The sequence below is a fragment of the Phacochoerus africanus genome, chromosome 5 (assembly GCF_016906955.1).
Source record: "Phacochoerus africanus isolate WHEZ1 chromosome 5, ROS_Pafr_v1, whole genome shotgun sequence".
Taxonomy (NCBI): Eukaryota; Metazoa; Chordata; class Mammalia; order Artiodactyla; family Suidae; genus Phacochoerus; species Phacochoerus africanus.
The window spans coordinates 131,945,621-131,959,156 of NC_062548.1; the positions used below are offsets into that span (position 1 = coordinate 131,945,621).

Sequence of the window (13,536 nt, forward strand, 5' to 3'; positions counted from 1 at the left end):
GAACTGGGAGGAAGCCAGAAGAATCAGAGTCACAGAAGCCCAGGGAGGGAAGGGAATCGGAAGGAAACCGACTGGACAAGCTGTCAATCACATTTGGTCGCAGGAGGTTAGGGGTCCCTTCTGCCGAGTCTGCTGGGGAGTGAGGAAGCAAGGGGGGCGGCGGGCTCTCCGGATCAGGAGTAGGGGTCCCGCAGGCGTTCTCTTTTCTGGGTTCAGGAGGGAGGGATTTGAGCTGGCCTCCGTTTGCGATGTCGTCGCAGTATCTTTTGAAGTTATACTTGTGGTTTATTTCTCCGCAGAAGCTTTGACGATACTGTCACATGAACAGGGATTACAAACTCACCATAATAAGAAGCGAGACACTGACAATGAACAAAATATCGCCTGGGGCCTTTGTCAAAACACCCCTGTTTGGAAGTTAGAGAGAAGGTGGGGAGCGTGGCAGGCCCGGATGCCTTGCTTTAGCGGCACCTGCCCGCCTCGCCCACTGACTCGGGCGGGCGCCGCCGGCCCCCGGCAGCCCCGCCTTCCTGGGGCTTCACCCGCGACCCTCAGGGGGCGTGGCCACCCACCGCCCCGCCCGCCGCCCGAGTCACGTGACCTGTCAGTTCTGGGTGATGGAGGAAAATGGCCGCCGGGTGTGGTGAGGGCGACGCGCTGAGAGCCGAGGTCCTTTCCTTTCCCGGGTTCTGACAGCGCCTGCGGCAAATCGGGCCCTTTCCGCAAGGGCGTGGGCGCCGACCTGGGGCCGGGCTGGGAGACGGAGAGTGTGGCGGTCGGCGAGGAGAAGCCGCGGCCGGTGGGTAGGGGGCGAGGCCAGTGGGGAAGGGGCCGCGGCGGGGTGTGTAGGAGGACGAGGCCGTGGATGGAGGGACGGCGGCCCGGCAGGGAGGGAGCAAGGGCCGGGCGAGCCCGGGTGTGGGCAGGCGGCCGCGGCCAGGCGAGGTGGGGGCGAGGCCCGGGAGCGAGGGGCTGGGCAGGGAGAGGCGAGGCCGGGTAGGGGCGCGCGGCCAGGGCCGGGGGGCCGGGGGCCGGCTTTGCGGGGGAGTCCGCGGTGGCTGGCGCGCGGGGAAGGTCTCAGACTTGCTGTCTCAGGTAGTCTCTCCCCCGGCTGCGATGGGGGATGTTAGGGAAACAGGTGTTGTGTTTGTTCTTCGGAGCAGCCTCAGGCACACCCACCAGGTCGAAAATCCCCTTAGCTGGTACCGCCGAGACGGGCGTTCGAGGTTTCTTTCCCAAGGGCCAGGTGGTTGCTTTTTCTCCCTTTGCTTTCGTTTTGGGCTCCATTATTCCATTGTCCTGTGCAGGCCGTTATACGGGCAAAGTATCAGCAAGCTATTGATTTACCATACTTCCACGGTTTATTTATAGGGACGCGGTTTCTTTGTCAGCCAGCGATGTTGGATTGTTCTTCTTTGAACGTGTTTTGACATAGAGAAAGGCTTAAACCAATGAAGATTTATTATTATTATTTATTTATGGAGCCATCTTTGCGGGCCGCTAGGGGCACTGGTTAAAAATGTAGCTTTCTTAGCCTTACCCTCCGAATTCCCATTCACGGGGCCTGGGGTGTGGCTCGGGACTCTCGCTTTCAGATGGGTGATTCTGATAGGTTTTATCCCTGCCTCCACTTTGTCAATACTGAGCATCAGACATTCGGGTTTTTGTTTGTTTGTTTGTTTGTTTTTTGTTTGTTTGAAGCACCTTAGGAGTTCTGATGCAGAACCACGGTTGAGAAATGCAGAGGGAAGGTTGTGTTCTTTGTTCTCTGGCTTTACTAGCAAGGCAACTTTCATCAAAATCATTTCGGGGTGCTTGTTAACATGTCCGTGCCCCACATCTACTGAATAGATTTTCTGGGGGAGAAGCCCAAGGAGTCTGAATCTTCACAAGCTTCCTGAGTCACTTTGATGCGCACACGTTTGGGAATCTTTTTTTTGGCACTCTGTGAATGATTTCCAGATCTGCTTTTCCACATACTGGGTGGATTCTCTAACTCAGGCTTTTGGGGGGCACCTTAAATTCAGCCTGGCCTCATTCACCCAGCGAGAATGGTGGGGAAGGCAGGGACCATCAATAACCCAGCCCGGGAAATCCTGACTTCCTCCTGACTTCACTTTTGTTGTTGTTAATGGCGGCACCATCTGTCCGTCACCTGTGCTTGGTGTCATCGTTGACCTGTTCTTTTATCTCAGGTCACATGATTTTTAGTTTCTACATCCAGAACCTCTCTGCTGGATATTTCGGGAGGTCACGGGTCCAACATGGGGAGTTTTATACTGTTTAAGTTCGTGTCTCGCATTTCTTCTCCATCACTACCACCTGTCCCCTCTCCTGTGGGCTGTTTTGGGGGCTCCCTGATGTATCCAGGGTGCCCATTCTGGACCGCATGCTCCACTGGGGTGAAACTTTCCCTCGGATCGTGACAGTGTACCACCCCCTCTCCCTGCTTTCACTCAAGAACTCTGTTTCTCTGCTACTGTATTCGTCAGGGCTGTTGAGAAGGCAAGGAACGGAGACTTGCTCCTTTAGCTCAGGGCAGAGGAGATTTACAGGGCGAGAGAATCAGCAGGAAATCGGGGAGGTAAGGCACCTCCGCCTTCCGTGTCCCTCTCAGGGGCCACATTCGTTTTCTCACTTGATAGGAGTCTTTTTCTCTGTGAAATCTATTGCGTCCTCTCTCTGCTGACTCAACACGGGCTGTCTCCAAGCTGTATCATTTTGCATGTGACCCGTAATGACTGGGTCTCTGGTTTTCTAATTTCCAGTTCTAGAGAGAGGAATCTGACCAGTTTGTCTTTTTGAGCAGTCACATGAACTCATAAGCTCATCCCTGGTGACGATGGCAGAGAACCTGGCTGTTGAGGGTAGCAGGAGGTATGGGCAGGCCAAGTCCTGTAGGAGAAGCGTCCTTGGTACTCCGATTCGGGTATTCCGTTTGACAGTTATCTGTGATGGCTTTAGACTGGTAATAGGTGCTGGGGATATAAGAACTAAAGAGAGACAGCTTTTATCCTTGAAGAGATTACACATCTGATCACCCTCATTTGCCAGTCCTAGCCTTCGTTTTTTACTTATACACCCCAGACGTGCTGTTCATTGTTTCCTGGACATACGCTGTGTAGTTCCTCGGTCAGCATTCTCTTTGTTTTCGTGCTGCTCTTTTTGCCTCGTATGTCCTTCATTCCTTTCCCACCCATTGGATCCATTCTTACAGGACCACCTCGGAGTCATACGCCCATGATGGTCCAGTGCGAGTAAGAACTTCTGTTCAGGGCTGTCTTAGCACTTTGGGTTTCTCCAGTGCTGTTTTACCTTCAGTTATGATTTGGATTTATCTTGCTGCTACAGCATTTGCTTTTTTGAATTGTGTTGGGCAAGTTACTTGTGTATGAAACCTATTTTCTCACCCGTAGCGTGAGAACTAATACTTAAGGTTAATGGAAAGTCAAATAAGGTAGTTGATGTAAAAGCATCTCCGACATGTAGGTGCTGTTTTCGCAGTGAAGCTCTCTCATGTCTCCTGATGGATAGTGAGCTTACTGAAGGCTTGGTAGGGACCCACCAAAGGCTGTTGTGGGCCCAGGAAGTATTTGCAGATCAGATGAGATCTTGCCCCTGGGCTTCCTTCGTTCACATGATGTCTTCTGAGCCTGTCCTATGTTCCTGGAAATGTTTCAGGCATGGGGGAAACAGGGGTGACCAAACCAGACATAACTTCCTACCTGGGGACAGTCACTGCAGTAAAGGGCAGTGAATCTTTAACGGGACTGCTCTGGAGGAGTGGGGGGTGGGGGGAAGGAGGAGGAGGAGGTGGTGGGAGAGGAGGACCTAAGCGGGTCCCAGAGGGAGTGGGCAGCAGGGAAACCTCCCTGGGTCGGGGGGGAGGGGGTGACTTTGAAATTGAGACCTCTGGACTGTCTGCTGGTGGGTTGGGCAGCCCTGTCCGCTGGGAGGAGGGGAAGATCCTGGTCTTTGTGAGGACGAAGGGGGGATGATGGGAAGGCGGGTGGGCTGTGGGGATGAGGGACTTTGTCTTAAGGTCGGGGAGAGTGGAACCTGTTTCAGGGACTCATTTACGGGGGAAAGCAGCGCTGATCAGAAGGAAAGCCTCTGAAGGAGGATCGGCGAGAGCTGGCCTTCAAAGGACAGTCTGATTTACTGGGCAGACTGATGATCAAACTCATGATTTGTCTTGTTAGAAGCCTGGCTGATGGGAGTCATTTTATAACTGTCCGCTGTGGCAGACGGTTCTCTGTTGTTAAGCTAATACCTGTGATGTGGCCTGATCAAATTCAGTCCAGGAAGCATTTATCCATTCTTTCATGTGCACAAGAAACTATTTTAGGTGCTTCTGAAGCTGCGAAGGTAAGACTCGTGGAATTCTTCCCGTTAAGAAACAGTGGTAAAGCAGGATGGATGGATGAATGCAGAGGTGACCAGAATTCCCGGCGTTTCATGTTGAATGACCAGCAAAGCCTACTCTAGTATCCACCCCCCCCCAAGTACACAAAGTGGAGAATCCTGTCATGAACCCAAAGAACCCAACCCCACCTCCAGCCAATAATTCCGGTGTTTTATCAGCTTTATTTCAGTGGTTTCTCTCTTCCCTCTTTTCTCCTCCAGAACTTTAAAGAGCCCTGAGCCTCTGCAGGGCAAGAATAGCGTCTTTTTCGGCTTGTCGGTGATAACCTGAAGCACAGTGCACTGCAAATTACAGGCTTCCAACAAACCGTGATTAGAGCCAACGGTTACTCGGTTACAGCTGGGTAGATTACATGCACTTGCTCAGAATTACGTGACAAGCCACCTTTCCTTAATAGATGTGTTTAAAGGATATTTTCCGGGTAGCTTAGGGCAAAGAAACTTCCATTTATAATTGAATTTCTTTATTTCTTTATTACTATTCTATACCATTTCTGCTTAATCTTAGTCTAAAGAAATCTAAGTCCAAAGTCTTCAGCGTAGTCACTGTCTTTGAGTGGTAACTGTTTTAAGTTTCATGTATCTCAGGTGATGCACACACATACAATCCACATAACTGATTGGGGGAAAGAAGTAACTAGATTTGGAAATTGAAGATTTTCAATTTCTGTTTTTTTTAAACAACTGAGGTCAATGTTTATAGCTACTTTTCTTTCCTATGCGCATTCCAGTCTTATGTGATATTGTAATGAGGAAAAATGCTTGACCCAAATAAGGGCTTTGTCAGACATTTGTGTGTGTGTGTGTTTACATTTTTTATTTTGCAAACTTACGGAAGACTTGTAAGAATAGTACAAAGAACTCTCTTCTATGCCTTAATCAGATTCGCCGTTTTTTTTTTGTTTTTTTTTTGTCTTTTGTCTTTTTTGTTGTTGTTGCTATTTCTTGGGCCGCTCCCGCGGCATATGGAGGTTCCCAGGCTAGGGGTCAAATCGGAGCTGTAGCCACCGGCCTACACCAGAGCCACAGCAACGCGGGATCCGAGCCGCGTCTGCAACCTACACCACAGCTCACGGCAACACCGGATCGTTAACCCACTGAGCAAGGGCAGGGACCAAACCCGCAACCTCATGGTTCCTAGTCGGATTCGTTAACCACTGCGCCACGACGGGAACTCCAGATTCGCCAAGTGTTAAGTTAAAATTTAGGGTACACGTAGGCTATGTAGTTATGTTCCAGTTAACTCCATATCCATTTATTGGCAGTGTAACCAAGCTTTTATTTAGTTGCTGAGGATGAAAAGATGAATAAGACCTGTTCTTGTTTTCAAGGACTTCACAGGAAATTCATCATTGTGCTGCATTATCCTAAGCGTCATCCTCTGAGTATCCATCACACGAGGTGTCCTGGGTGAAGGTGTCCAGGGCAGGACAGGATCAGAGAAGGAAGGAGGAGGGAGGTTCCACAAGCTGGGTTTTGAAGCAGAGTTTCTGTTTGTTAGAAAGTTAAAGTGGGGCCAGGCATTCCAGGTGGGTGGATCAGGGCAGGTGTGCTCATTCATTCTTAGACAATGGGTATCCGCCGGGTGCCAGGCACTGTTTTGTATGCTGGGGACTCGGCAGCGAACAGAACACAAATAGTCCCTCCTCTCATTGAGCTGCGTTTTTGAGGTGGGCTGGGGAATGATGAGGCGGACAAAAACATTGAAAAATGAAAGAGTTGTTGAGTGATGCTGCGTGTTACATGGAAGACGAAAGCGGGGTTATGGAATGGGGAGTGATAGCCGGGTGATGGCTGTTTTGCGAGCAGTGGTCAGGGAAGCTCTGATCAGGTGACCTTTGAGCAGAGACCCTGTGCGGCCAGAGCAAAGTGAAGGAGAAAGAGTGGTGGGAGGTGAAGAAGGGGTGGAACAGCTTGCGAGGGGCCTTTTAGGCTGTAGCAAGGATCTGGGATTTTATCTTGAGAGAGAGGACACCTGCTGGGAGTTTGGAGCCTGGGATGGCCAAGATGAGACGTGGCGACGGGGGAGAGAAGACTGCGGAGGTGGCAGGGACAGCCACGCAGCCCGGAGGTGTGAGCACAGAGGAGGCTCTGGGAGCTGCACCCTGAGGCACTGCCGCCAGAGGCTGAAATGAGAAGAGGAGCGGGGAGGCTGGGGTCAGGAGGGCCTGGGCAGAGGCCACATTCAGAATGTACTATGTCCTCACTGGAGAGTACAGAAAGCAGTGCTGAGCAGCGCAGTTGCTGCTGTTGTTTGGTGTAGTTTGTTTGTGGCTTTTTTTTTTTTTGTCTTTTTGCCTTTTCTAGGGCCACTCCCAAGGCATATGGAGGTTCCCAGGCTAGGGGTCTAATCGGAGCCGTAGCCACTGGCCTATGCCACAGCCACAGCAACGCAGGATCCGAGCCGCGTCTGAAACCTACACCACAGCTCACGGTAACGCCGGATCCTCAACTCAGTGAGCAAGGCTGGGGACCGAACCCGCAACCTCATGGTTCCTAGTCAGATTCATTAATCACTGCGCCACAAGGGGAACTGCTGGTGTAGTCTGTGAAAGGAGGAAAGTTACAGTGTACGTCTGTTCACCACTTAGCCTTTTTGGAAAGCATTTCGAATATACCAAAATCGTATTAGCCTACTAAATTTGTTCATAAGTTCTAAAAATGAGCTTATTGCAAAATAAAGATTTTTTCTAACCCTGATATTGGCTGTAGCTGCCTTTTCAAAAAAAATGTCAAGATACTGATTTTCTTGCTACTTGTTCAGTAACAATCCTTTATTCCCATTAGACAAAAAAATGCTGTGGACCATAGATTGAATTGGAAGGCACATTCATTCATGAAGCAAACATAGTGTGCGGAGTTGGATATTTGGTATAAAACAAAAGACAATAGTTCTTTCTCTTATAAAGCTTAGTGGGAGAGGCAGCTATTAGATAGGTAAATAAGTAAATTAGGAGTTTGGAAAAGTACTGTGAAGGAAGTAAATAAGGATCCCACAAAGGAAACCAAAAGAATCCCATGGCAGAGAATAATCCAAGTCCGAGGAATCCACTAAGGCTAGTTAAGAAGTGCCCCTATTTTGTTATTATGTAAAATAGCCAATAGTTACTGAGTTTGTATGTATCTGGCCCTATCTGAATCTCTTTGCATATATCTGTGCAGTTACTTAAAGATGGTGAAATTTGGCACCGAGTTCAAGAAACTAGCCCCAGATGATAAACTATTAAGCAGTAAAGTCAGGAGTCAGACCTAGGCAGCCCGGCTGGAGCTGGAAACGTGGATGTGAGTGGGGAAGTGGGTTTGGGTGGAGGGGATGAGGGTCGGGGAGGAGAGAAAGAGGTGAAGCCGGAGTGGTGAGAGGGGCCGGTTCTGAAGGACCCGCCCTCACCGTCATCATCAAGGGTCGACTTTGTCACTGCACGGGGCAAAGGCTTTCACGGGAATTACAGATTCGAATCTTTCCAATGACTTTAAGGCTTTAAAAGACTTAAGGGCTTTAATTCCTCGAATATCTTACGAGTAATAAAGCCGTCATCTGCTCTTCTTCCATCAAGAAATATTGGGGAATGAACAGACGGGTTTTAAGAGGAGTATTTTAGATCCCCCTTGCTTCAATGTGGCAGTCGTACTGGACGGGAGAAAGACGGGAGGGAGGAGATTCAGGTTGGGACACTGTCCGCGTGAATGCAGGATGCGACTAAAGTGGAGCACTGCCGGTGGGCATGTGGGCGTCACTGTCCTGTCTTCACAGTGTTTCTGTAAGTCTAGAACTGTTGTAATGAAAATTTTATCTGAACAGCCACAAAAGTTGGGGCACTCTCACCTTGATCTGTGGTGCCATTTTGGGGACGGGTACCTAGAGCACAACCGTTCCTCTCTTGTGGAGGCAGCATCAGGACGGTTTAACCTTCCGGACAGCCCTTTCCCAGCTCCGATTATGTACTCGAAGTGGGCACCTGACCCAGCCTGCGCCATCAGAGCCCTTTACTGGGACTTTGGGTTTGGGAACAAGCGTTTTATTTTTTAGTTAGTTTTTTTTCTTTTATTTTTCCTCTTTTCTTGCTTTCTCTAGTTTTTGAAACTGTCATGTTTGAAGCTAAAGAGCTATGCAACCATATTCCCAGCTGTGTAGAAGTTGGTAGCCTAAGCCGGTAGAGAAGGAGAATTCTACTCACCTGCGAGGTCCAGTGGCACCCACCTTTCCCACAGTGCGTTTCTGGGAAATGAACTAGAATCCTTAGCATTTTCAAATTGGTTTTCCATAAGCTAGCTTATATTCTTCTCCTGTAGTCCTGGAAGTCTTGACTGGCATAGACGGTGAAGCCCTGACACTAAGGCACTGTGAGTGGGGTGGGCTGATCTCAGACGTTTGGAGGTAAATTGGGCAGAACATGGTGACCGTTCTGCTGGAGGGAGCAGCAGGTGGCTTGGTAGGGTGGCTTCGAGAAAGGTGTTCGCTTGGAGGGAGCCAACTGAGCAAAGGCAGGTGTGTGGAGCAACAGGGCAGGTAGGACAGCTTCGAGGAAGTGAGGGAGAGAGCCCTGTGTGTGTCTGGTTAAGAGACGTTGAGGCGGACGGAAGAGCCAGCGCGGAGGCCTGGAGATGGCCCAGTGCCTGGCGGGTTCTCGCAGGCGATGTGGGGGAGGGAGAGGGGTGGGAGATGAGTTCAGAGGTCACTTAGCGTCCTCTAGGCCAAGGTGAAACATCTGATTTGACCTTGAGGGCTTTGGGAAGCCACTGGAGGGCTTTGAGCAAGGAGGGGTGGCATCTGACTCCGCACTGCGCAAGGTGCGAGTCTCTGGCCAGCATCTGCAGCAGCAGCATCTGCAGCAGCAGCAGCAGCAGCAGCACCTGGGAGCTTGTTGAAGCGCCGATTCAGGGGCCGCACCAGGACCTACCTGTCCGTATCTCTGAGGGGAGGGCCCAGGCGTCTTGTGTTATAAGCTCTCGAGGTGATTCTGATGTATGTTATGATTTAAGAAGCTCTCGTCCGACGTTTCCATTTTCGAAAGATCACTGTGGGTGCCTGTGGAGGATGGACTGTGGGGAAGGCAGGATGGCAGAAGGGAGAACGGCTGGGATCTAGTGAGAGGTCACGGCGCCTGGACCACGGGGGTTGAGATGGAGGTGGTGAGTAGTACTCAGAGTGACATTTACTTTGTAGGTAGAACCGGGGGACTTGCTAATAGATTGTAGAGTGTGAGAGGAGGAGCCAAGTCACGGACACCCCTAGGTTTTGGCCTTGGAAGACTGGAGCCGGAGTGGCCATCTACTGAGATGGGGAAGACAGCAGGAGGAGTCTCTCTTATTTGTGGGCGGTGATGGAGAGGCGGGCTTGCGGGGGGTGGATCTGGAGGTTGGATGAGTTAAGAGTGAGATGAGTGTGAGTCTTGGGAAGAGAGGGCTGGGCATTTTGATAGCTGAGCTATGGGGCCTTGTTTTCACTCCTGCCAGTGGAGGTCTCATTTGTACAAGTTCAAGGTTAAGAAAGATGCTGGCGTTAGTAGTAACTGCATTTGTAGTTTGTTTTTGTTTTTTTTTCCAAACTGCAATTTATTTGTATTTTATCTAATCTGCTTTCACAGGTATTGGAATAAAGATAACCGTAGCTTCCTGTCAAAATGTCAGTTCTGATATCACAGAGTGTAATAAATTATGTCGAAGAAGAAAACATTCCTGCTTTGAAAGCACTTCTTGAAAAATGCAAAGATGTGGATGAGAGAAATGAGGTAAGACCGAGTTTCTAAAATTAAATTCTTTTTTTAAATAAATATTTGTTGACTACCTGCTTTGTACAAGGCATCGTGCTAAGGATAAAGGTGAGTAAATAAGAAATATGCAGTTCTCACCCTCAGTAATATAGACATAATTTCTTATTGTTAAAAGTACTTTGAATTCTGTATTTTTGGAATACATTTGAATTTACGTAAATGATTGAATATTGACCTCATGACTGAGACTTATGTTTTTTCCTAGCTAGAATAATCAGTATTCAAAAAGGTTAGTTACTAAAATCAAAAGTGTTTCTAGGAAGCTTTAGAAGAGCTTCTAGACACAATCTTCTTATAAACAGATTAACCAAAAAAAAAAAGAAATAGATTAGCCAAACAAAATTAGGACTTTTTGAAACATTTTCTTTCTTGGAGCCTCAACTCTCTTTCTGAGTTGTTCATTCCACACACCTGGGGATTTTAAAGACCCGACCCCTTTGAGAGACAGTTAAATGGGTCATGGGTTCTGTTGAATAAGACAAGACAGTGTATGTATATTTACCATTTTCATTAACTCGAATTAGATATTTCAGTTCAACAGTACAAGCAAAGTGCTGATTATTTCATCATGAGCAGCCCAGTGGCAACATTTTAGGGACTAATAGACTTTTTGTATGTATTTTTTAAGTGGCAAAGTATTTATGCTTTATAAAACATGAGGAAAATAATCCACTTTCTTAGAACTGTATTTTCAATAAGTGTAATTTTCTTCTTGCCTGTGAATAAGATGCATGAGTGAGGTTAGTTTTACACAGATGTATGCGTGTGCGTATGTGTGCACAGATGTGTATCTGTGCGAGACATGCAAGGAGTTTTAGTTATGACTTTTTTATAGTGGGGAAAAAAGCCCATAACATAAAATTTACCATCTTGACCATTTTTAAGTGTACAGTTCAGGGGTGTTCAGTAGTGTTAAGAAATTCATGGTTATAAAACATCTGCAGAACTTTTTCGAATTGGAAACTCCATAACCCTTGAGCAGCAACTCCCTGTTCCGCCCTCCTCCCAGGCCCTGCTAACCCCCGTTCTCCTTTGGGTTTCTATGAATTGACTGCTCTGGGCACCTCACATAAGGGGACGCATCCGGCGTTTGTCTTTTAGGGACGGGCTCATTTGATTTGGTGTGATGTTGGCGAGATTCACCCATGCTGTAGCGTTTGTGACAAGGTTTCCTTCCTATGAAAGCCGACTGGCCTCCAGGGTGTGTTTAGACCACGTTGTGTGTCTCCTCCTCTCCACTGATGGACGTTTGCGTGGTTTCCTCCTTTTGGCTGTTGTGAACGGCGTTGCTGTGACCATGGCAGGCAGCTATTGTGTGTTTTTAAAGCTACTGAATCAACAGTTATTACTTTGTTATGGTTTTTTTTTTGTCTTTTTTGTCTTTTTGCTATTTCTTGGGCCGCTCCCGCGGCATATGGAGGTTCCCAGGCTAGGGGTCCAATCGGAGCTGTAGCTGCTGGCCTACGCCAGAGCCACAGCAACGCGGGATCCGAGCCGCATCTGCAACCTACACCACAGCTCTTGGCAACGCCGGATCGTTAACCCACTGAGCAAGGGCAGGGACCGAACCCGCAACCTCATGGTTCCTAGTCGGATTCGTTAACCACTGTGCCACGACGGGAACTCCTGTTATGGTTATTTTTGACATGGGATACCCGATTTTATTACATGGTAACTGTTAATAAAGAATCGTGATACACAAATTTTATTACCGTAATACAATTATGATAGCTAATGTTTTTACTGAATATTTATCTAAATATCATAATGGTTCTGGATGTTTAGCTCATTTAATTTGCATAGCAACCCCATAAAGAATTATACTCTAATTTATCTTGACTTACAGAAAAATGGCTTAATTCCTTAGTGTCCTAGCCAAGATATTTTCTGGTGAAATCCAGATTGAGCCCTGTTCTATTTGACTTCAGATAAACCATGATCCGTTGATGCTCTTTTGCCTTTCTTTGAGTCTTCAGAATAAGTTCATCTAATGATAAGATCTATATTTTTCAATGATTCTATATGGAACAAAGAGTATTTTGGTTAGCTGACATAATTGTTCCATTCTGTGATTATGAATAGTCAATAATTGTAAATGAATGAGATAAAATTTGTAATTGGAGATTGTTCATTTTTATAAAAGAACTACTTATGGAAGTATTTTATTAGCATATATTAGCATATTTGGAATAATAAAATGATAGTTTAAAAAGATGAAGTTTTACTTCATAGACATTTTCTTTGGGAATATTGAGAAAGTAGCTTCACTTGGAAGGAAAAAACAGCACCTCGATAAGCGTAAAATTGTATTCATCTTATGCACATAATGGATGACGTGTCCTTGGTGTAGAGCTTAACTTAGCATCAGGCATGAGGCAGCATTTAATGAATATTTACATCCAGCGTAGAGTTCTGTATTATATCAATTAAAATTAGACTTTTAAAATAATATTTTGAAACAACCCAGGATTGTTCAATGATGGCTCAGTGTGAAGGTTGCAGAGAAAGTAGCTTTCTCAAGGCACTTTTTTAGCATTTGGCTTCTGTAACTTCTGATAAAATTTAATTCTTTTTTTTTTTTGTCTTTTGTCTTGTTGTTGTTGTTGTTGTTGCTATTTCTTGGGCCGCTCCCGCGGCATATGGAGGTTCCCAGGCTAGGGGTCCAGTCGGAGCTGTAGCCACCGGCCTACGCCAGAGCCACAGCAACGCGGGATTCGAGCCTCGTCTGCAACCTACACCACAGCTCACGGCAACGCTGGATCCTCAACCCACTGAGCAAGGGCAGGGACCGAACCCGCAACCTCATGGTTCCTAGTCGGATTCGTTAACCACTGCGCCACGACGGGAACTCCAAAATTTGATTCTTAAAGAATTCTAAAAAGGTCCCTTCTTTCTTGCCTTTAAAAAGTAAAGTACTTAATTACTTCATGTTAATGTGTTTTGGTTATCAGTGTCCAAAAGAGTTCTTAAACGTTACATCAATTAAATAAAGTAATTTGGGGAAAATTGCCTGATGCTGTGCTTCGTATATAATCAGCTGCACTTAGTAAATTTCCTCCTTTCTTTTTTTCTACTTTATTTGTAAGCTAGATAAATCTCTTGGCCTCTGAATTATTGATGGCAGGTCTTTGCCCTTTGTAGAGTAGTGAAGGCTTTAATTTAACTGTATTTTTGAAAAGAGCAAAAAGTCACTCTCAATTCTCCTTAATACAAGGGAATAGTGTTGAGGTTGGATATTATTCTCCTGTCTAAGAAAATGAAATGGAAAGTTAAATTCAAGAGATGAATTTTGTTATGTGCTTATAAATAGACCCTGAGGGAAATTTCAAAGGAGAATTTT

The 13,536-nt window shown here is 47.0% G+C and overlaps 1 protein-coding gene across 8 annotated transcripts in view; it reads left to right on the forward strand.

Moving 5' to 3' along the window:
- Window positions 1-613: 613 nt before the first annotated feature.
- KIDINS220 (kinase D interacting substrate 220) overlaps window positions 614-13,536 on the forward strand; it is a 95,415-nt gene continuing 82,492 nt past the window's right edge. For all 8 annotated transcript variants that reach the window (XM_047782691.1, XM_047782693.1, XM_047782694.1 and 5 more), the window contains exons 1-2: window positions 614-799; window positions 10,011-10,154. In XM_047782691.1, the coding sequence (XP_047638647.1) occupies window positions 10,047-10,154 (108 nt within the window). In that variant the 5' untranslated portion in view covers window positions 614-799; window positions 10,011-10,046. The remainder of the gene's footprint in view (window positions 800-10,010; window positions 10,155-13,536) is intronic.